General features: G+C 42.6%; 2 protein-coding genes and 2 non-coding genes across 4 annotated transcripts; 2 read left to right on the top strand and 2 right to left on the bottom strand.

Annotated features, from left to right (window-relative positions):
* Nucleotides 1–2,073: 2,073 nt before the first annotated feature.
* On the bottom strand, nt 2,074–2,146 carry Trnaa-agc (transfer RNA alanine (anticodon AGC)). Its single transcript has one exon. It is a non-coding gene; the product is annotated as a tRNA-Ala (tRNA).
* Nucleotides 2,147–2,276: 130 nt separating this feature from the next.
* On the top strand, nt 2,277–2,349 carry Trnaa-agc (transfer RNA alanine (anticodon AGC)). The gene has a single exon. It is a non-coding gene; the product is annotated as a tRNA-Ala (tRNA).
* Nucleotides 2,350–7,094: 4,745 nt separating this feature from the next.
* Nucleotides 7,095–8,038, top strand: LOC133534157 (uncharacterized). The gene is made up of 2 exons (XM_061873242.1): nt 7,095–7,831; nt 7,984–8,038. Exons 1-2 carry the CDS (start codon nt 7,095–7,097, stop codon nt 8,036–8,038), a joined length of 792 nt encoding a protein of 263 aa, XP_061729226.1.
* LOC133534159 (uncharacterized) lies at nt 7,844–9,776 on the bottom strand. The gene is made up of 2 exons (XM_061873245.1): nt 8,611–9,776; nt 7,844–8,443 (listed from the first exon to the last, which is right to left on the bottom strand). Exons 1-2 carry the CDS (start codon nt 9,323–9,325, stop codon nt 8,412–8,414), a joined length of 747 nt encoding a protein of 248 aa, XP_061729229.1. The 5' UTR covers nt 9,326–9,776; the 3' UTR covers nt 7,844–8,411.
* Nucleotides 9,777–21,605: the final 11,829 nt, after the last annotated feature.

Below are 21,605 nucleotides of genomic sequence, written 5' to 3'. Positions count from 1 at the left end.
ACAATCACTATTACACAATCGGCTATGCTGACGATATAGTGATACTGACGAGCGGCAATCATTCAGGTACGGTATGCGATGTTACCCGCTCTGCACTAGCCATCGTGGAGCGCTGGTGTATTAACAACGAACTCTCAGTCAATCCCAACAAAACTGAGCTGGTTATGTTCACCAACAAACGCAACTTGGGAAACTTCTGCCTTCCCAAACTGTTCAACACTGAACTCCAACTATCTGCAGAGGTAAAGTATTTAGGGTTAATACTTGACAGCAAATTGAATTGGAGTAATCACTTAAACGGCAAAATTGACAAAGCCACAGTCGTATTCTGGCAATGTCGTAGAATGGTGGGTAGAACCTGGGGGCTAACCCCCAAGATCACTCTATGGCTTTACCAGGCAGTCATACGACCAATAATAAGCTACGGTGCAATAGTTTGGTGGCCACGCACCAAACTATCCACAGTTGAAGCTAAACTACAACGACTCCAGAGGTTGGCCTGTTTGGCGACTACGGGCTGCATGAGGACAACACCAACCGCGGCCCTGGAAGCTTTACTGGGCCTGCCGCCGCTGCACCTCTTTATACAACAGGAAGCGCTAGCTTCGGCGGTACGTCTCAAAAAATCGAATCTCTGGAGACCACCCAGGGTACCACACACCGAGATCCTCTACGAGGCGATAGGTAAGGAACCGCTAATAGAAGCGGTGACTGACAGGATACCCAGGCAATACATCTTCGACAAGAAATACAAGATACAGTTACACGAAGAACCTCGTGAAGGACTTAACCCGAGAGAGCTGAGAATCTTCACGGATGGATCAAAGACAAGGTCAGGCACTGGCGCGGGAGTATTCTCAGAGGACCTAAACATACATATCTCAACACCACTAGGCGCCCACAACACAGTCTTCCAGGCGGAATGTATGGGCATCATAATGGCAGCACACGCAATCGTCTCAAGGAAAGTAGAGGACTACCCCATCCGCATACTCTCTGACAGTCGGTCAGTACTGCAAGCTCTGCAAAGTTATACTTTGACCTCAGGGCTAATCTACGAATGCCACAAGGCTCTGTCAGAGGTAAGCACCACCACCAGCGTAACTCTGCAGTGGATTAAGGGACACAGCAACTCGCGAGGGAACGATGCAGCCGACATATTGGCGAGAGGTGGCTCGGAACTGAGGGTGGCAGGACCGGAGCCAATCATACCTCTGCCTTATGCCTGGCTCCGGAACATGCTGAGACGCAACACCAAGGTAAAACACCAACAGTACTGGTCTAACCTAGGCACGTGCAGGCAGGCGAAGGAGGCCCTCCCGACAATCGACCCCGGTTTGCGGTTTGGTTTCAGCTCCGGCTTTTGACTGGGGCCATAACCGGCCACGCCCCACTAAACAAACACCTATTAACCCTACGTGTTACAGATAGCCCCCTCTGCAGAGCGTGCATGGAGGAGGAGGAGACAGCCGCCCACGTCATTCTTGAATGCCCAGGGGTGGCAGAATACCGGGCACAATACCTCGGTTCCCCGGGGTCTCTCCCAGAAGTCGTCGGCAACATCAAGGGTCTGCTAGGCTTCCTGGTAGAGTTGGGTTGGCAGGAGTAGTGCCGTCAACCCACCATCACGCAAAATAGGCGCGAATTGCGACGTCGAGTTGCGGAAACCCAGCCCGCGAATACGAATACGAATACGAATACGACATGTTTACTGTATAGATACTAGGAATTACATTAAAGGCCTACCTCAAACTAGACTAAATTGTCTCATTATGATCTAAATAACACACCACTCAGTGCATCTTGCTCGTACTTACAGTCAGACCAAGACAAGTCTGCAACGATTGATAGCACACGCAGTGAAGTGTTATTTAGACGTCATATATTAATAGAAGTTTGATGTTTCAAATTACAGTTGCACTGCGTGTGGTATCAAAATCGTTGCAGGCTTGTCTTGGTCTGACTCTAGACTGCTTTTCCTCTGAGACAGAGATTAGAGATGTGCGGGAATGAACCAATGGCATTGGTTCTCCTTCCCTACGCTGGAAATAAATTAAAAGTGGAAAAATTCACTGTCTTGGGTGGGACCTGAACCCACGACCACTGGATCGCTAGCCCAGTGCCCTGCCATCTGAGCTACCAAGACCGTACCCAATACAGCCAATATGACTAGGAACTCCGGTAGCCGTTTAAGAAGTGTAAAACTTTTACGGTAGATGTCGCTAGGGCCTCCCCACGGCTCATATATGGTGGAAATATTCGCTGTATTGGGTACGGTCTTGGTAGCTCAGATGGCAGGGCACTGGGCTAGCGATCCAGTGGTCGTGGGTTCAGGTCCCACCCAAGACAGTGAATTTTTCCACTTTTAATTTATTTCCAGCGTAGGGAAGGAGAACCAATGCCATTGGTTCATTCCCGCACATCTCTAATCTCTGTCTCAGAGGAAAAGCAGTCTAGAGTCAGACCAAGACAAGCCTGCAACGATTTTGATACCACACGCAGTGCAACTGTAATTTGAAACATCAAACTTCTATTAATATATGACGTCTAAATAACACTTCACTGCGTGTGCTATCAATCGTTGCAGACTTGTCTTGGTCTGACTGTAAGTACGAGCAAGATGCACTGAGTGGTGTGTTATTTAGATCATAATGAGACAATTTAGTCTAGTTTGAGGTAGGCCTTTAATGTAATTCCTAGTATCTATACAGTAAACATGTCGTATTCGTATTCGTATTCGTATTCGCGGGCTGGGTTTCCGCAACTCGACGTCGCAATTCGCGCCTATTTTGCGTGATGGTGGGTTGACGGCACTACTCCTGCCAACCCAACTCTACCAGGAAGCCTAGCAGACCCTTGATGTTGCCGACGACTTCTGGGAGAGACCCCGGGGAACCGAGGTATTGTGCCCGGTATTCTGCCACCCCTGGGCATTCAAGAATGACGTGGGCGGCTGTCTCCTCCTCCTCCATGCACGCTCTGCAGAGGGGGCTATCTGTAACACGTAGGGTTAATAGGTGTTTGTTTAGTGGGGCGTGGCCGGTTATGGCCCCAGTCAAAAGCCGGAGCTGAAACCAAACCGCAAACCGGGGTCGATTGTCGGGAGGGCCTCCTTCGCCTGCCTGCACGTGCCTAGGTTAGACCAGTACTGTTGGTGTTTTACCTTGGTGTTGCGTCTCAGCATGTTCCGGAGCCAGGCATAAGGCAGAGGTATGATTGGCTCCGGTCCTGCCACCCTCAGTTCCGAGCCACCTCTCGCCAATATGTCGGCTGCATCGTTCCCTCGCGAGTTGCTGTGTCCCTTAATCCACTGCAGAGTTACGCTGGTGGTGGTGCTTACCTCTGACAGAGCCTTGTGGCATTCGTAGATTAGCCCTGAGGTCAAAGTATAACTTTGCAGAGCTTGCAGTACTGACCGACTGTCAGAGAGTATGCGGATGGGGTAGTCCTCTACTTTCCTTGAGACGATTGCGTGTGCTGCCATTATGATGCCCATACATTCCGCCTGGAAGACTGTGTTGTGGGCGCCTAGTGGTGTTGAGATATGTATGTTTAGGTCCTCTGAGAATACTCCCGCGCCAGTGCCTGACCTTGTCTTTGATCCATCCGTGAAGATTCTCAGCTCTCTCGGGTTAAGTCCTTCACGAGGTTCTTCGTGTAACTGTATCTTGTATTTCTTGTCGAAGATGTATTGCCTGGGTATCCTGTCAGTCACCGCTTCTATTAGCGGTTCCTTACCTATCGCCTCGTAGAGGATCTCGGTGTGTGGTACCCTGGGTGGTCTCCAGAGATTCGATTTTTTGAGACGTACCGCCGAAGCTAGCGCTTCCTGTTGTATAAAGAGGTGCAGCGGCGGCAGGCCCAGTAAAGCTTCCAGGGCCGCGGTTGGTGTTGTCCTCATGCAGCCCGTAGTCGCCAAACAGGCCAACCTCTGGAGTCGTTGTAGTTTAGCTTCAACTGTGGATAGTTTGGTGCGTGGCCACCAAACTATTGCACCGTAGCTTATTATTGGTCGTATGACTGCCTGGTAAAGCCATAGAGTGATCTTGGGGGTTAGCCCCCAGGTTCTACCCACCATTCTACGACATTGCCAGAATACGACTGTGGCTTTGTCAATTTTGCCGTTTAAGTGATTACTCCAATTCAATTTGCTGTCAAGTATTAACCCTAAATACTTTACCTCTGCAGATAGTTGGAGTTCAGTGTTGAACAGTTTGGGAAGGCAGAAGTTTCCCAAGTTGCGTTTGTTGGTGAACATAACCAGCTCAGTTTTGTTGGGATTGACTGAGAGTTCGTTGTTAATACACCAGCGCTCCACGATGGCTAGTGCAGAGCGGGTAACATCGCATACCGTACCTGAATGATTGCCGCTCGTCAGTATCACTATATCGTCAGCATAGCCGATTGTGTAATAGTGATTGTTGTTTAGTGTGGTGATCAGGTCATTCACCACCAGGTTCCATAGTAGTGGTGATAGGACTCCTCCTTGGAGTAAACATGTCAAATAGATAATAATGTTATTATTTTTATTCGGGCATTTATCTTAAGCGGTTATTTTTGTACTGGACAAAAATGTCTCTTATAATTCTTGTATTTTGCTCTGTTTGCTTTCATTCTCAAAAACTAACATACTTTTTTTGTAACATACTTTTGTATTAGTTTCTGCCTATTAGACAAAATAACGTATCGTATTGCTTTAATATCAATGTAATCAAAAGGTGCGTTTAAGGAAATTCAAATTGACAATGATGTAGTTCGTGTCGTTCACGATGACGCGCAGATTTGTCAAATCTGACCTTTAATAATATGACAATACGAATCAAGGCACGCGTCTTCATGAATGACACGATCTATAAACATATATTGTACATTTCTTACTTTCCATGTTAAAATTACGTTAATTGTACATTGATTAAATGCAAGTGTTTAGTTTCGTATCCACATAAACTGTCATTAGATACTTTAATTTACAACTTTGCCCATACTGAATGATCCGGGCAAAGTTGTAGGAAAGTGAAAGTATTTTTTTGATGTGGTGACTGTATACTTATTAGAAATATTGAATCTAAGAGTATGTATCTGTTAAAGTTTTAATTTAATAAAAGAATACGTGTTTAAACTGTTTTTTTTTTTATTCAATTACAAATTCCTTAACCCTTTGACAACCAGTAGTCCATAGACAACAACGTTTACAGTATAAAAAGAACCTTAATGCATTCTAATATAGTTTACAGTACATATGGCGCTACTTTATCGCACTAGTGCTATAATTAGCACATTACGTAACTATGTCGAAAATTTATGTACTGTAAAACGTACGATATATGTGCGAATAGATAATTCGCAACTCGTGTCGATTTAAAACACTCCCATCGGTCATGTTTTAATTTATCCCCACTTGTTGCAATTTCCTATTTTTCGCACTTGTATCTGTTGCGTGTTATGGCTCCTCTTCACGATGGCCCAGCGCTGACCCAGTGAGATGGCCATGCGATGGCTGACACGCCACTACACGATGGCGACATTCAGTTGCGATCTATTCGTTTTACAAGATGGACGTGGAAGCATTAGCCGCTGCAGCAATTTATTTATACGCCACGTACCAACCGTTTTTAATCTGCACAATAATACAGTAATTAAAAAGAAATGACGTAGAAGATTATGGTGGATGTTATCTATCCATCGCAATAAATAAATAAATAAACTACTTATTATGGGACAGTATTACACAAATTGACTAAGTCCCACGGAAAGCTCAATAAGGCTTGTGTTGTGGGTACTTAGCAACGATATACATATGTATAAATACTTAAATACATAGAAGACATCCATGACTTCGGAACGAATATCCATGCTCATCACACGAATAAATGCCCTTACCAGGATTTGAACCCGGGACCATCGGCTTCATAGGTAGGGTCACTACCCAATAGGCCAGACAGGTTGTCACCTAAGTCAATTTAAATTTGTGCAATAAACTCTACAAACCTTTGAAACCCTACTAAAAATCATTACTTGTCTCTTCCTTAATGTGCCGCTGTGTAGGTATATATTGTGCATATACTTATATAATTTATGTATGCACATATATTTAGATATGTAGGTATCTAATATTAATTTCTTTTATTATTGGTATATTTATTTATTTAAATTATGAATGTATTGTATATTGGGACCGTGCGAAGTGCATGGTGGGGGTAAGTAAAGCGATCCCAGCTCGTAAGGTGGTAAAAATTTGAACTAACTGCGGATAGCGTCTTTAACATTTCGTACAATTATATGGCTCGAAATGAAACTTTGATTTACGATTACTCCTGAAATATTCATTTAAATTGTATGGTGTAAGGGACCATTGTAATCTGTATGAAATGCTTAATATAACTAACGTATTTATTTTGATAATTGTTAATAATGTATCCATGTAAATAGGTAGCTTTGCAAATGCCACATATTACGTGATCTTTTTCTAGAAGTTAAGAATGGATATAGTAAGTTATCCTTAAAAGATAGACATTTAACATCGCGGACTTTTTTGTAGACCTATGAATGAGAAACAACCCCACCATACATTGTGTTGTTATAGCTCAAACGGATTAGGCAGCGTTTTCGATTAAAGCTCCTAGCCAGCGTGATTTTTTCCGAAAACATCGTTATATTTAAAACAATTTACACAAAACCTTGTAGGGACACATGTGTACACAGTTGCAGGAATGCTGACTTGGCATTCCACGTGCAAGCCGCGAGGCGCGGGCCCCGGCAGTTGTCCCCCGCCTTTCGACTAGCCCGGTTCTCTCCCAACTATACATAGGTATAGTGTTCGTAGAAGCAATTAAGTTTTAACCTTGATCTTTGTAGTGTAACAGTGAAGTAATAAACTTTTATATTTTCCGTGCTAAGTGACTTTCCCTTCTCACCAATTAGTTAAACCCTTGGAGTCAGATAAATAGACAGTAGATAGAAACCTACAAGTGGTGACCCCGACAAAAACGCGATAGTGACTATAAACGATTTAGTGCGGAAAGTTGTTTTCTGTTTATCGGGGGCAACTCATTTTGCGGGAGTGAACCGGGGCAAGTACACAAAGACATTCTAATATGTCAGACGGTGAAGGCGAGGCGCCCGGCGTCAGGGAGCGCGGCCAGCGCCCCCCGCCGGCGGACGCGTCGTCTGCAGCGAGAGAGGAACGGACCAACAGGCAGTTGGACCTGGCAGCTGTCACGGTGGCATCAAGGTTGCCAGAGTTCTGGGCGGACCAGCCCAGGCATTGGTTCCTGCAGGTGGAGGCCATCCTAAATCCACAGCACCTCAAGGACCAGGCGAGGTATGACCTAGTGCTGGGGAAGCTGACGAAGAGTGCGATAGGGCAGATCACAGACCTTCTGCTTCAGCCGCCAGCAACAGGGAAGTACGTTGCCCTTAAGGAAAAGCTCTTGGAGATTTATGAGGACTGTGCAAAAGCTCAGCTGCAGAAGCTCCTCAGCGATATGGAGCTGGGCGACCAAAAACCATCACACCTGTTGAGGAAGATGAGGGATCTAGCGAGAGGCAACGTCCCTGACCAGACGCTGTGTATTCTGTGGCAGAATCACCTACCTCAAGCGGCTAGAGCAGCAGTTGCAGTCGCCGACACGCAGAATTTGGACAGTCTGGCCGCCATCGCAGACAAGGTGCTAGAGGCGGTGAGGCCGACTTCCCACGTGGCCGAGGTAAAAACATCGTCCTCGCGAGGAGGAGCAACGCCCATCCCGGACATGACAGCGGTGTTAGCTGCTTTGGAGAAACTCGACGCTAGGATGTGCAGTCTGGAGGGGCAATCAAAGCGGTCGGATCGGTGCCGTTGTGAAATGAAATTTTCTTGGGAGCCATTGTCTAAAAATGCTTTTAGTTTATGCACATTGTTATGCTTATCCCTAACGAGCACTTGGGCTGTTGTGAGGAAAACTGATCTATTTCGCGCATTGTTTATTTGTTTTTCGATTATAGTGTTATTCGACAAGGTAGTCTCGATTTGACTAGAACTCGGTTGTTCGTCGATTAATGTTGATATTGGTAATCGCGTTGGTATGGGGTTACTACCTACATGAGTGTTGGTATTTGGTTTGTGTAGTAACGCATGATGCTTGCCCTTACATACTCGACATGTACTGGCCCTGCAGTTTGTTAAGACATGCGTTCCGGACAAACAATTAAAGCATAATCGTAATTTATTCACGGCTCGGATTCGCGCGATAACGTTTAATGCAATAAACTTTGGACACTGATTAATATAATGTGTACTCGAACAATACGGGCACTGGTTGGATTTAAACTGTTTTGAGGTTACCTTAATAGGTTCGGACGTGGTTACCATGGCCTTCTTGGAAGTGCTGGGTGCGTCCGATGGTACTGCTGGGCTGGTCGCTTCCAGCCGGTCAGCTCGGTTCTTTAGAAAGTTTTTGAAATCCTGCAACGAAGGCAATTTTCTCAAATCAACACTATTCTCCCACTTTGATTGCAATCGGCTGTCTAACTTTTTAACTAGTAAGTGAATAATTGCGAGATCCCAATTTTCGGTAGGTACATTTAATGAACGCAAAGATCTCAAATGTTTGGAAATATTATCGCACAGACCTCTAAGACCCGAAGGAGTTGACGGTACCGGTTCCACGTCGAACAAGGCTCGCATGTGGTTGGAAACTAAACGTTTAGGATTGTTATAACGTTCACAAAGCATCTGCCATGCGAGCGTGTACCCTTCCTCGGAGAAATCGAGCGAACTAATTACCTCGAGTGCACCGTCTCGTAAACAACTGCGTAGGTATTTATATTTTACGATCGGTGCCAAGCTAGCTTGATTGACTAGAGCATCAAATGTGTCTCGAAACTGCAGCCACTGCGTTAGGTCTCCATCAAAGCTAGGGAGGCTAATTTCGGGATATTTTATCGACTCACCGAGGGGTTGCTGCTGCGGGGCTTGCGGACTATGGTCAATTGGTGGTGATTCGGTATTTACTTTCGCCAGCAGCTTGCCCTTAGCGCTAAGTCGGTAAAATGTGTCCTCGAAAGACTCACGTTCGGCCTCTTGGGCCTCGATGTCACCTTCCTCGCTGCACAGTGTCTCGATCCGGTCCTGTGTCTCAGAGAAATCATGGTATAACTTTGGTAATTGATCTAGTCTTAAGCTTACGTCTAAAATTATTTCGGCCGTCAATGCGCTTGTGTCGATATTTTCTATGAATTTCTTAAATATAGTTAATTTTCGCTTATAGACACCACGTTTACATTTTAACTGTTTAATTTCTAACTCCCCTAGAGTTATTTTGGATTTTTCTGTCTCATTACTCATGATTAAGCAAACGATTACAATTTACAATTGGTAGGGAGATTAAACGATTACAATTAAATTTGGTAGGGAGATTAGGTAAATAGGTTAGGAATTGCCAGCTCACTTGCCTTCTCGATTGAAGCTCGTGCGCGTGGTGTTACTTGGTGATTGCCCTCGCTTGGGCACTCCTTCTGCCTTGGATGTGGTACCACCCACGTGGTCCCTTTGGTAGTTGCGGTCGTCGTTCCCTGCTGCGGGCCGCGTGCCACGCACGTGGTTCCGCTTTGGTGGCTCGGTCGGCGCCTTTCGCGTTGGCTCAGGCCGCTCGATCGAGTGGTGTGGTCGCCTCCTAGTCACCTCTTTAGCTTCTTCAGGTCGGCGGAGCCCCACGCGGTCGCTGCCTACGTGGTAACGTTGCTCTCCCGGCCTAAATCAGGATACGCGGCGATTCCTCGACGTACCGGCTTGCAAATTATACTAAAGGGTGTAGCAGGATAGCCTAGGAAAAATTGCCCCCAGCGATTTTGGGCCGAAACTGCAATCAAACGATGCCTTTTGGGGAGGTTATACTCTGCACAAAGTTTCATCCCTCTGTTACCCCCTGGGGGTGAAAAACACCCGATTAACCCCAAAACTGTTTTAATTATTTTTTCCTAAACTATGAAAGTGACGAATTTCAAATTTCGTACAAATATTAATAAGACTAAAAGCTATGTGCTAAAAAAATATTAACCCCCTAACCATTGAAATTCTTGTAAAAAAAACAAAAATAAAAAAAGAATCAACCTGTATATCAAGTTTGGCTCATGGTACCACACCATTTTTTTTTTTCAAAAATGAACCAGTTTATATTCTACATGATACAAAAGTTTCATGGACCTACTCCAGAAGGAACATTGCGAAATTAATATGTATTGGCTCTTTGGTGCGTACTATTCATTGAACTCCCACTAAGAGCCTTGCATTATTAATAAACAATGGCTTGCGATCGGACCGCTGGCGCTGCTCGTGCCCGATTTGAAAAAGGTGGGGATAAAGAAGTATGAATCAAACTCATTTGTATTTATAAAAACATTTTTAGGGTTCCGTAGTCAACTAGGAACCCTTATAGTTTCGCCATGTCCGCCTGCCTGTCTGTCTGTCTGTCTGTCTGTCCGAGGCTTTGCTCCGTGATCGTTAGTGCTAGAATGCTGAAATTTAGCATGGATATATAAACCAATAAAGCCGACAAAGTCGTACAATAAAATCTAAAAATTTAATTTTTTTGAGGGTACCTCCCCTACACGTAAAGTGGGGGTGAATTTTTGTTTTTTGCTTCATTCCTACAGTGTGGGGTATCGTTGGAAAGGTATTTCAAAACTAATAGGGGTCTTCAACAAACATTTTTTGATTAAGTGAATATATTCGGAGATAATCGCTCCGAAAGAAAAAAAATTAGTCCCGCCCCCCCTCTAACTTTTGAACCATAGGTCCAAAAAAAATTAAAAAAATCGTGGAAGTAGAGCTTAAGAAAGACATTAAATGAAAACTATAGCGGACATGATCAGTTAGCTGTTTTTGAGTTATCGCAAAAAGTTTCCCCTTCATAGTAAAAAGACATACTTTAATTAGGTACTGATTATGCAAATTTGCCTATTTGTTTAACTCACGTGAAAGGTACCGTTTCATCCCTTGGTTAACAATTTACTATACTTTAAGCTCCAGTTTAGCTTATTGTGACGGAAGAGTAACTACGGAACCCTACACTGAGCGTGGCCCGACATGCTCTTGGCCGGTTTTTTTAAATTATTTTGTTTTCGGGTCCGAGACGTTGCGTATTAAGCATGATACGAGTATAATGATTAGTAGCTACGAAATAGTACGTTTATTTTAATTTCGCAATGTTCCTTCTGGAGTAGGTCCATGAAACTTTTATATAATATAGAATATAAATTGGTACATTTTTGAAAAAAAAAAATGGTGTGTGTACCATGAGCCAAACTTGAGATCCATGTACAAATGAGTTTGATTCATTCTTCTTTATCCCCACCTTTTTCAAATCGGGCACGAGCAGCGGTCCGATCGCAAGCCATTGTTTATTAATAATGCAAGGCTCTCAGTGGGAGTTCAATGAATAGTACGCACCAAAGAGCCAATACATATTAATTTCGCAATGTTCCTTCTGGAGTAGGTCCATGAAACTTTTGTATCATGTAGAATATAAACTGGTTCATTTTTGAAAAAAAAAAATGGTGTGGTACCATGAGCCAAACTTGATATACAGGTTGATTCTTTTTTTATTTTTGTTTTTTTTACAAGAATTTCAATGGTTAGGGGGTTAATATTTTTTTAGCACATAGCTTTTAGTCTTATTAATATTTGTACGAAATTTGAAATTCGTCACTTTCATAGTTTAGGAAAAAATAATTAAAACAGTTTTGGGGTTAATCGGGTTTTTTTCACCCCCAGGGGGTAACAGAGGGATGAAACTTTGTGCAGAGTATAACCTCCCCAAAAGGCATCGTTTGATTACAGTTTCGGCCCAAAATCGCTGGGGGCAATTTTTCCTAGGCTATCCTGCTACAGCCTTTACTAGCGATTCGCTTGTGAATACTGAGATTAACCGCGATTTAAACTAGGGGTCACCATATGTTCAGCGTTGGAGGTGATGGAGACCGAATCAAAGCAGAGAATTACAATAGTTATATTTAATGTTAACAGAAGGCTAGTTGCAAAAAGTGATCTAATCTATACACATGTAGAAGCTTATATAGTCGCGTACAGCGCCACACTATGGATTGTTTATGAACTATTGCATACATTGATATGGCTAAGCTTAGATAGCAAGTACACAAGGTTTCGGTAGATGTCACCTTAATTAGGTACATTTCATAGGTGGTGCCACCTACCGACGATAGAGAGACTTAATCTATCTAGATTAGGTAAGTAGGTATTTAGGTATGGTAATACCTAAACTTGTTAAGATAGGTCTTAACAACAATGATATAAGCGTTGCCCCTAATATCATGAGATCAGCCATTTTACTAAATTATCATATGCAACGTCACGCAAAGAGTAAGACTTAATTAAATTAAAAGCCAGTTGGATTAAGATTTGATACCTTTTGATCAAATATAAGTAAAGATATATTAGTACTTATGATAACACATTCATAAATACGCTATAAAATTAGGTAGGATCGACGGGGTGTAGTCTGGCTTCACACAACTTTATCACCTTAATATACTGTAAAATAAAATAGCTGGTTGCAGTCAACTATAAGGCAACCTTTTGAATCTCATAAAATTATCATGCATACACCGCTCTATGGACAACTCCCTAATATGTCAAGCCGCAAATCCCACGTGAAATGTTTCCATAGGTAAGTCACTTGGACCTTGCACCGTCTGCAGTACCTGAGGCATGTAGCCTAATGGAATATCACACGTAAGGTTCAGACTATCAAGTACTGAAACCGGGATAATAGTAAATAAATGACATGAGTGACCAAGAACGAAAATATACAAGACAATGATATAAGCGTTGCCCCTAATATCATGAGATCAGCCATTTTACTAAATTATTATATGCGACATCTCGCAAAGAGTACAACTGTTAATTAAATTAAAAGCCAGTCGGTTTAGGATTTGATACCTTTAGTCATAACTGGGATCAATCAAATGCAACGACAATCCCAAATATAACCAAAAACCGCATTGTTAAAACAGCCACTTATAAAACCACTGTGACAGGTTTCAACAACTACAATTGATTAGTAAATATATATAATATCCTCTCAATTGGACATAATCCAAAATGTAATAACCACATTCTAGTCATATGATTTGATTCAATATGACAAATAAATTAGGGCAGGTATAATACATTGGCAAATACAGATCAAACTATATACCAAATGATCAAAATATATACACCCACAATAACATTTCAACATACGTAATATACTTAGGTATGTACCTATAAAACGGAATCATGATCATAAAATACGTATCAAATAGGCACCAGTTATCTACCTACAAATAAGTAAGCAGTTAGGAATCGTGAATATTATTTAAACCGCTTGTATACTCCTATCATAACTAGACTATGAAATTAAAACCTTTTGTACAATTTATTGAAAGGTTACGTCACCGCTAGGTATTAAGATCTGCTTGATGGGCTTCGATGCTCTCACATCATGATGAGAAGACAAGGCAAGGCAGGATCAATTCTCGTTCCACGCAAATGGACGGCGCACTGGACACAATGTGCAGGCGTGAGATACAGATGCGGCGTAGTGCAGCCAGCCTCTTCATGTAGAAGGTAGGTCTTGCATCTGGGCGCCCGTGGCAGTGGGGTTGATCAGGTACCGACGAGGATGCTCGGAGACACCGAGACACTCGAAAGCCGCTGATGGAACAAGACTCGCTCCGCAACCACCGTGAACCGGAAATTGAGACAAAAATAGTGCTTAATATTCTAATCGAGTTAAACATTTACGCCCTACGGAATATATGAAGCTAAGTATCTATATGAATAAAAACAACTAGGCATTCGAAGGAAGAATCATTTCAATTATGATAGTCAAACTATAATAGTGGAAGTCAAAGGATCTAAACTTAGTGACGTACAGAATACCTATAACAGTAGCCACAGTAATTAAGCTACTGTAAGAAGTCATTGAATAAAACCTATAATGTATTGCGACATAATATTACGTCATTAGCCATTTGTACAACATTCTAAATAAATAAGTATTTTGTAAAACTCATTCACCAAACAATTATATCAATCTAGTTCATGAACTTGGTTGCTAATTAAACAAACGTGGCCGTATACCTATATACGCGCGCACAAATAATTACACAACCAATTATTTTTGTAGTATTGTAAAAGGTGAATTATGTAACTGCGTATTACATCATAATTAATACACTCAACCTATCAACCTACATTTTCAATCAAAGTGCTGTAATTCACTAACACTGAAACATGAAAGTATGCGATATATAGATATGTCAGGTCAAGATTGAGATAACATATAAATCAGAACCAACGCACCGTGTCTACTAGCTTGCACCGGAGTGAATCTTCGACTTCGCCCACATCTGCGAGGTCCGCATCTTGATTTGAAGCGTTGAAGCTCTCGAAGGCAGAACACCCCAGGAATTGATGGCGAGACACGAAGCAGGCGCCCTTAGGATCCGCTGACAGGACTCGATATTCCTCGTACATGAACCGAGAATTCAGAAATAAATAATTTTAAATACATGTTAAAACATTTCATGAATTAAATTACCTACACCGTTCGTTGACTTTACGTGTTATACTATATATGGTAATAATGACTGATATTGACGGCTAAACCTACATAAACGATAAAGAAATGACCGCCGAGTGTAACCCAACTAAAGTTATTTATCAACCTAATTGAACACATCTACTTATGCCATCTATATCTAAATCGAGACACATTCCACCCTTGCCATTGAATTAAAACATGGAAAATACATACGTTCCACTTCTTTTCGTAAACGGTTAATCCACCATAATAAACGCGCTCGTTTACTACTAAACACACATTCATTTATTTGCTAATGATTTCACAACTCAAATCAAGTACTTATCGTAATTGAATGCATCTACCTACCCTATAATCATATTACACACGAACACTGATTTACCTATCTTCAAAATTGATTATATTTAAAAAGCATATACATGATTTAGAAATACACTGAACAAATGAAATTAAATATCTCAATCCATTTTGCCGTCGTAGTTAAAATAACACTCTCGTACAAGAATCCGACTTGCATTCACAGAGCACAAGAATCGTCATCTCGTTCCACAATGAAGGGTACCCAACGCGATCTATTCAACCTACCCGCTATTCATATATAGAAATAATGATTTTATTTATGGGCAACTCGTTGGTATCAACCAAGCCTACAATCCTACTGATATTAAGCAAACATTGGAGCCTATGAATGAACGAAATATGTATTTTAGGTTTCCTCAAGATATAAAATGATATGCAAATAATTAAGTAGGTATATGAAATTACCGCATCGTAACACGTAGTTGTTTGGCAGCTGACTCATGATGGTTTTGTGTTTTTCAACACGCCCATGGTCCGGATGAAGCTCCTACAGCGTCCCGCCCATGTTGGCCGTATCCACACGCTAAGCTTCCAACGAAGGTGGCAGCTTATACTCGTATCTGCGAACAAGTTCTAATACACGGTTTTCTTATGATTTGCCACTCACAGTGACAAATTAAGAACCTTTAAGACCCGATGCTCGTGAAATGTAGCCCTTTCGGCAGCTGCCCGTGGTAGGCTCACGCAGTTCTTCACAACCATGGTTCAAGTCAATACGACCCGCGCGTCGCCCATTGCAGTCGCTGTTCTTTTCATATCTCCTGAAGATGGCCGCTAATAGACGTATCTGCAAACAAGCTTAGACACATGGTTTTCCTTACAACCTAACACTCACAGGATTCCTTCTTGACTCGACGCTCTCCTGAAGGCAAAAGATCCCGAATCCACTTTGCAGTTCCTTAAATAACCTCGTTCCCCCATGAGAACCCCTCAACCGCCATGTTAATCCTACTCCTAAGCCCAACCAGAATGCAGAGTTTTGATTGGATAATATTTACTATCCTCGTCTATGATTGGTCACTTTTATTCCCGCGTATTTAGATTGATCTGCCTTACAACAGATGGCATCTCTAAAGATAACATAAATAAATTAAAAGCTTACGAAGTAGTTTATTGTGTTTAATCGATTATTCAATAAACATTACTTAAGAATTTATATTGAAAAATATATTATAAACAAATATTGTACTATGCAATATTATCATGAGTAAACTACCTGCTAGTTCAGTCATTCACCGCCAGATGTCACCGGATGCCACTGTCACATTACAAGTGCGAATATTATGCACGAAATTCACTCCAAACAAATTCAATAATTTCTAAGAGAGTAAATAAATAAATGTAGATGTCAGTCTGTTACATAAGGCTATACATAAGTTTCACTACTTAACGTCATACCTTGAAGGTGAAGCAGCGCGCGTCATTTCAAATTTAGAAGTATCAGCTGATAATTATTCTGAAGCATGGGACCTTTTGTGCGAACGATATAATAATAATCGTCAACTTATTACTAATCATCTTAATTCTTTATTTAGCATCGAACCTTTGCAGCGCGAATCCGATAAGGCACTTAGGTATCTTAGTGATCATGTGACCAAAAACTTGCGGGCGTTAAAGACGCTCGGCCAGCCTACTGATCAGTGGGACACCATCATCATACATATGTTAACAACGAAGTTGGACCAAGCTACTCGTACAAAATGGGAAGAATATCGCAATAATTTAGTCGAATTACCCTCATTAGATGAATTCAAAAATTTTTTGAAATCTCGAGCTGATGTTTTGGAAACTTTGTATAGATCAAAAAGAGATAAACAAGTTAAGCCTCAATTAAAATCAGAAATGCCTCAAAGTAAATCATTTGCCATTTCAGCTATCGAAAAGACACCGCGGCCGTGCGTCGTGTGCCAGGGGAAGCATCGTATCTTCGATTGCAAGGTCTTCAGCAGTCTGACGACCGACGAAAAATGGGCCCAGGCTGCAAAGCTCAAGCTCTGCTTCAACTGCTTGCGCCCCGACCACGACACGGCGCGCTGTCGACTGGGAGGATGTCGCGTATGTAAGAGGCGTCATAACACATGCCTACACAAACACACCACTAACACACCCACATCGCCAGCTTCTGTTAGCCCTTCTGGTGACAACAACGGTGGTGCTGAGAGCTCTTCCTCTTCTTCAATTGTTATGTCAGCAGTATCCTCGTCTGCGGTTTTGCTATGTACTGCGATAATAAATATTGTTAACCCGCAGACGAATAAAGTAGAAACAGTGAGGGCACTGATTGACAATGGTAGTATGAGCTGTATGATGACTAATGACTTAAGACAGCGTCTTCAGCTGACTTCTCATCGTTCCAATGACAACATCACGGCCGTCATGGACATCCCTATTAACATCATTCCAGAACGCTGCTCTGCTCTTATAAAATCAAGGCAGAGTACATTCGTTTGCGATCTCGACTTTGTAGTACTTCCTCGTATAACTCAACGTCTTCCTGAGAACTTCATTTCTGTGAACCATCTTAATATACCATCATCAATCAAATTAGCAGATCCGACATTTAATCAGCCTTCACAAATTGACGTCTTATTGGGTGCTGAAGTTTTCTGGGCCATCATCGGCACAGAGAAGCGCCCTCTAGGGAACAATCTTCCCACTCTTTACAACTCCGAGTTAGGTTGGCTAATAGGAGGCCGCATGCCAACTAAGGGCAAGCCTCTAAATAAAACGATTTCGTGCAATTTTGTGGCCACACAGAGCGACACTGACCTAAACTCACAACTTCAAAAGTTCTGGGAGTACGAAGACTTTCCCAAGCATCATGAATCTAAACCTATTTTAACCGAAAGTGAATCGCACTTTATTCAGAACACAACTCGATTAGAAAATGGTCAATTTTGTGTTAGATTGCCCCTTATTGACACGCCTGACTGTTTAGGCGACTCTTACTTCCTTGCAAAAAAGCGCTTTCTTAGCTTAGAAAAACGTCTTAACCAAAACCTGGAACATAAGAAAATGTACTCTGATTTCTTGCAGGAATACCGCGATCTTGGGCATCTTTCTGATTCTATCGTAGAAAGGCCTCACACCTCATTTTTTGTGCCCCACCACTCTGTGTTAAAGAGCTCGAGTGAATCTACTAAATTGCGCGTAGTATATGACGCGTCCATGCGCACGAAGTCAGGTTATTCTATAAACGACCTTCAAATTGTGGGGCCAAATATACAAGATTCTTTGTTCAACATTTTATTGAGATTTCGTCACTATAGGTACGTTTTGTCAGGTGATATAGAAAAGCAATACAGACAAATCGTTATGAACGAGCTAGATCGCGACCTTCAGTTGATTCTTTGGCGTGAAAATGAATCTCTTCCTATTAAAACGCTTAGACTTAATACTGTGACTTACGGTTTCTCTAGTGCCAGTTTCTTGGCAGCCAGATGCTTGTGGCAGCTCGGTGAGGAGTCAGCTGATTCATCTATCAAAACGATAATCCAAAACGACTTCTATTGTGATGATTTACTTACCGGAGCTGATGAAGAGTCTGACTTACTAAATATTAAACAAGCTGTATCTAATTCGCTGTCTCGGGGTTGCTTTAACTTGTGAAAATATAGATCAAACTCTCAACTTCTGATTAATTCTGAATTAGAAAATATACAAAATGACAGTCTTGTATTGAGTCAATCACTTCATACGCTAGGATTATTATGGAATCCTACGCAAGACACACTTCATTTTAATATTGACGATAGTAGTGCTTCACCTGATAAAGTAACTAAACGGTCTATTTTGTCCACGACATTTAAGATATTCGACCCTTTGGGCCTTTTGACCTTGTGTACTGTCAAACCCAAAATTCTCTTACAGAAACTTTGGTCTCTTAAACTGGATTGGGATACTCAAGTGCCCCCTGAAATTCAGCGAGCCTGGGCACACTTCATAGATAACATAAAATACCTGAAGCTTCTTACTGTGCCCAGGAACATATTTGATAACAGTGACTCACCTTCATTTATTGAACTTCATTCCTTCTCTGACGCCTCGCAAGCTGCGTATGGCGCTTGTATGTACATCAAAGCCACCTTTCCCTCGGGCAAACAAACTGTAAATTTGCTTTGCTCTAAATCACGCGTGACTTCGACGCGTTCTGCGACTACACCGAGATTGGAACTTGCTGCGGCGCTTCTTGCCAGTCGCCTTGCTTCGACGGTAAGCAAAGCGTCTCGCAAGCCTATAGCACGCTGTACTTACTGGTCCGATTCCAGTGTAGTATTAGCATGGATTAATACATGTCCCTCAAAATTAAAAACGTATGTCGCAAACCGTGTCGCAGCTATTCAAGAGCTCACCGGGAGCTCGGAGTGGCGCCATGTCCCCACAGCTCTGAATCCTGCCGATCTTGCATCTCGCGGGATCGACCCTCAGCATGTACAGTCTCAACAGTTGTGGTGGCATGGCCCATCCTTTCTTCTAGAACCCGAGGAAAATTGGCCAGTTCTTAATACTAACCATGTGACCCATGATTTACCTGAATTTAAACCAGCGAACCCTTCATTTTTGACTAATGTGGAACAAAAAGGGGACGCTCTCATAGATTTCTATAAGTACTCGCAATTAAGTAAATTTAAAAGGGTTATTGCCTATATATTACGCTTCATCAATATCAAATGCAAAAAGCAATGTTTGAAGGGCCCGCTAAGTGCAATAGAACTTGAAAATGCCTTAACTGTTTTGGTGAAGCTGTCACAACAACAATCATTCCCTGTAGATTTACCTACACTTGTAAATAACAAAAAACTAAGCCCTAAATCACGTCTCATTTCATTAGCTCCATTTGTTGACTCTCAGGGGATCCTGAGAGTAGGGGGCAGGCTAGGTAAATCCAGATATGACTTTTCTGTAAAACATCCCATACTTCTTTGTTCCAAACACACACTCACAAAACTAATTTTCACTTACGAACACAAACGCCTCTTACATGCGGGACCTCAACTCATGTTGGCATCCGTGCGTGAGCAGTTCTGGCCCATTGGGGGTAGGGACTTAGCACGACGTACGGCTCGCAAATGTGTCATTTGTATTCGGCAATATGGCCGAACAATGTCCAATATAATGGGCAATTTGCCATCACAACGTGTCACGCCCGGCTTCCCATTTTCTACTATAGCTGTCGATTTTGCAGGTCCATTTATGATCACTGATCGGCGAGGCCGTGGCTGTAAGATAACAAAATGTTATTTATGTCTCTTCATATGTCTTAGATTTAAATGTGTACATTTGGAGGCAGTGAGTGAACTTTCTAAGGACGCCTTCATATTGTCCCTGCGCCGCTTCATTTCACGTAGGGGTAAGCCAAAAGAAATCTACTGTGACAACGGCAAAAACTTTGTTGCCGCTGCCAAGGAGATTACTACCTTTTTCAAACAAAATTCTGGCCCTATATTAGAGTTTGCAGGTGATCATAACATTGAATTTAAATTCTCCCCGGCTTACGCTCCTAATTTTAACGGTTATGTAGAGGCTGGCATTAAATCAGCAAAATTTCATATTAAGCGCATTTTAGGGAACACGCACCTCAGATTTGAGGAGCTTTCGACTTTATTTGCTCAAATTGAGGCTGTCCTTAACAGTCGTCCTCTCTGCCCCCTTTCCTCCTCTCCCAAAGACTACGCAGCGCTCACACCCGGGCACTTTCTCCTTGGCAGGCCACTGACGTCGCTTCCGGCCCCGGACCTGACGGAAGCCAACATTCGCAACTTGGACCGCTTCAATCGGCTGGAGCAGATAAGGCAGCACTTCTGGCAGCGCTGGCAGTCCGAGTACGTCATGGAGCTGCAGCAACGTTCCAAATGGAGAACGCGCGCCAGGGATCTGCAGCCAGGCGCGGATACAAGGGGGGGGGGGGGCATAGGGGCAATGGCCCCCCCCTAAAACCCTGGCTCTCACATTACTAAATTGAGTAAATTTTATTTTTTACCAAAAATATATGATTTTCTCAAAATGGCCCCCCCCTAAGCCAAATCTTGTATCCGCGCCTGTCTGCAGCAGGGAGACCTAGTCCTTATTAAAGAAGAAAATCAACCCCCAATGTTATGGCGTCTGGGCAGAGTGCTGAAGCTTCATACTGGCTCAGACGGAGTACCACGAGTCGCAGATATTGATACCGTGCGAGGAGTTGTCAGACGGGCTCTGAACCGTATATGCCTTCTTCATGATTCTTGAAAGCAGGGCTTTCAAGGGCCCCCAGCATGTCCGCGCCGCTGCGCACAACGTCATCAGACGAGCGTGGGGGTGAGGAACCCCGCCAAGCCGCCACCAGCCACCGGCGCAGCCGACGCTCTTTCTATTTCGCCACAGGTCGCCGGACCGAACACACGCGGCCGCGATCCTTATTTTCTATACAATTTTTATACTATGTAATACATAGTTATTAAAGGCTAAGTCCTAAACTAAAGGCTTCTTTTCTTAATTTATTAACCATGATTAAAGTTATCCATGATTTAAGAGTTTGCAAAATAAAGCCTTATTGTGTTTAATTAAGACGTCTTTTAATAAATAGTTGGCTTAATGATAAGTTGTGTCTACAATTCATACATAGCAAATGGGGAATCATTGCTCGCTTAGATTTGAAGGCACGTTTTAAGGTTTGAAAGACAG

The sequence above is a fragment of the Cydia pomonella genome, unplaced genomic scaffold, assembly GCF_033807575.1.
Source record: "Cydia pomonella isolate Wapato2018A unplaced genomic scaffold, ilCydPomo1 PGA_scaffold_62, whole genome shotgun sequence".
Classification (NCBI taxonomy): Eukaryota; Metazoa; Arthropoda; class Insecta; order Lepidoptera; family Tortricidae; genus Cydia; species Cydia pomonella.
The sequence above is the reverse complement of the archived record's forward strand: the minus strand, read 5'-3'. Positions and strand labels throughout refer to the sequence as shown.

Bases quoted from the DNA above. Each gene is read 5' to 3' on its own strand.
- LOC133534159 (XM_061873245.1), bottom strand. From the start codon at position 9,325: ATGAGTAATGAGACAGAAAAATCCAAAATAACTCTAGGGGAGTTAGAA. The intron at 8,444-8,610 runs GTCTGTGCGATA...CCTTCGTTGCAG, and splicing joins AACTCCTTCGGGTCTTAGAG to GATTTCAAAAACTTTCTAAA.
- LOC133534157 (XM_061873242.1), top strand. From the start codon at position 7,095: ATGTCAGACGGTGAAGGCGAGGCGCCCGGCGTCAGGGAGCGCGGCCAG. The intron at 7,832-7,983 runs GTGCCGTTGTGA...TTTCGATTATAG, and splicing joins CAATCAAAGCGGTCGGATCG to TGTTATTCGACAAGGTAGTC.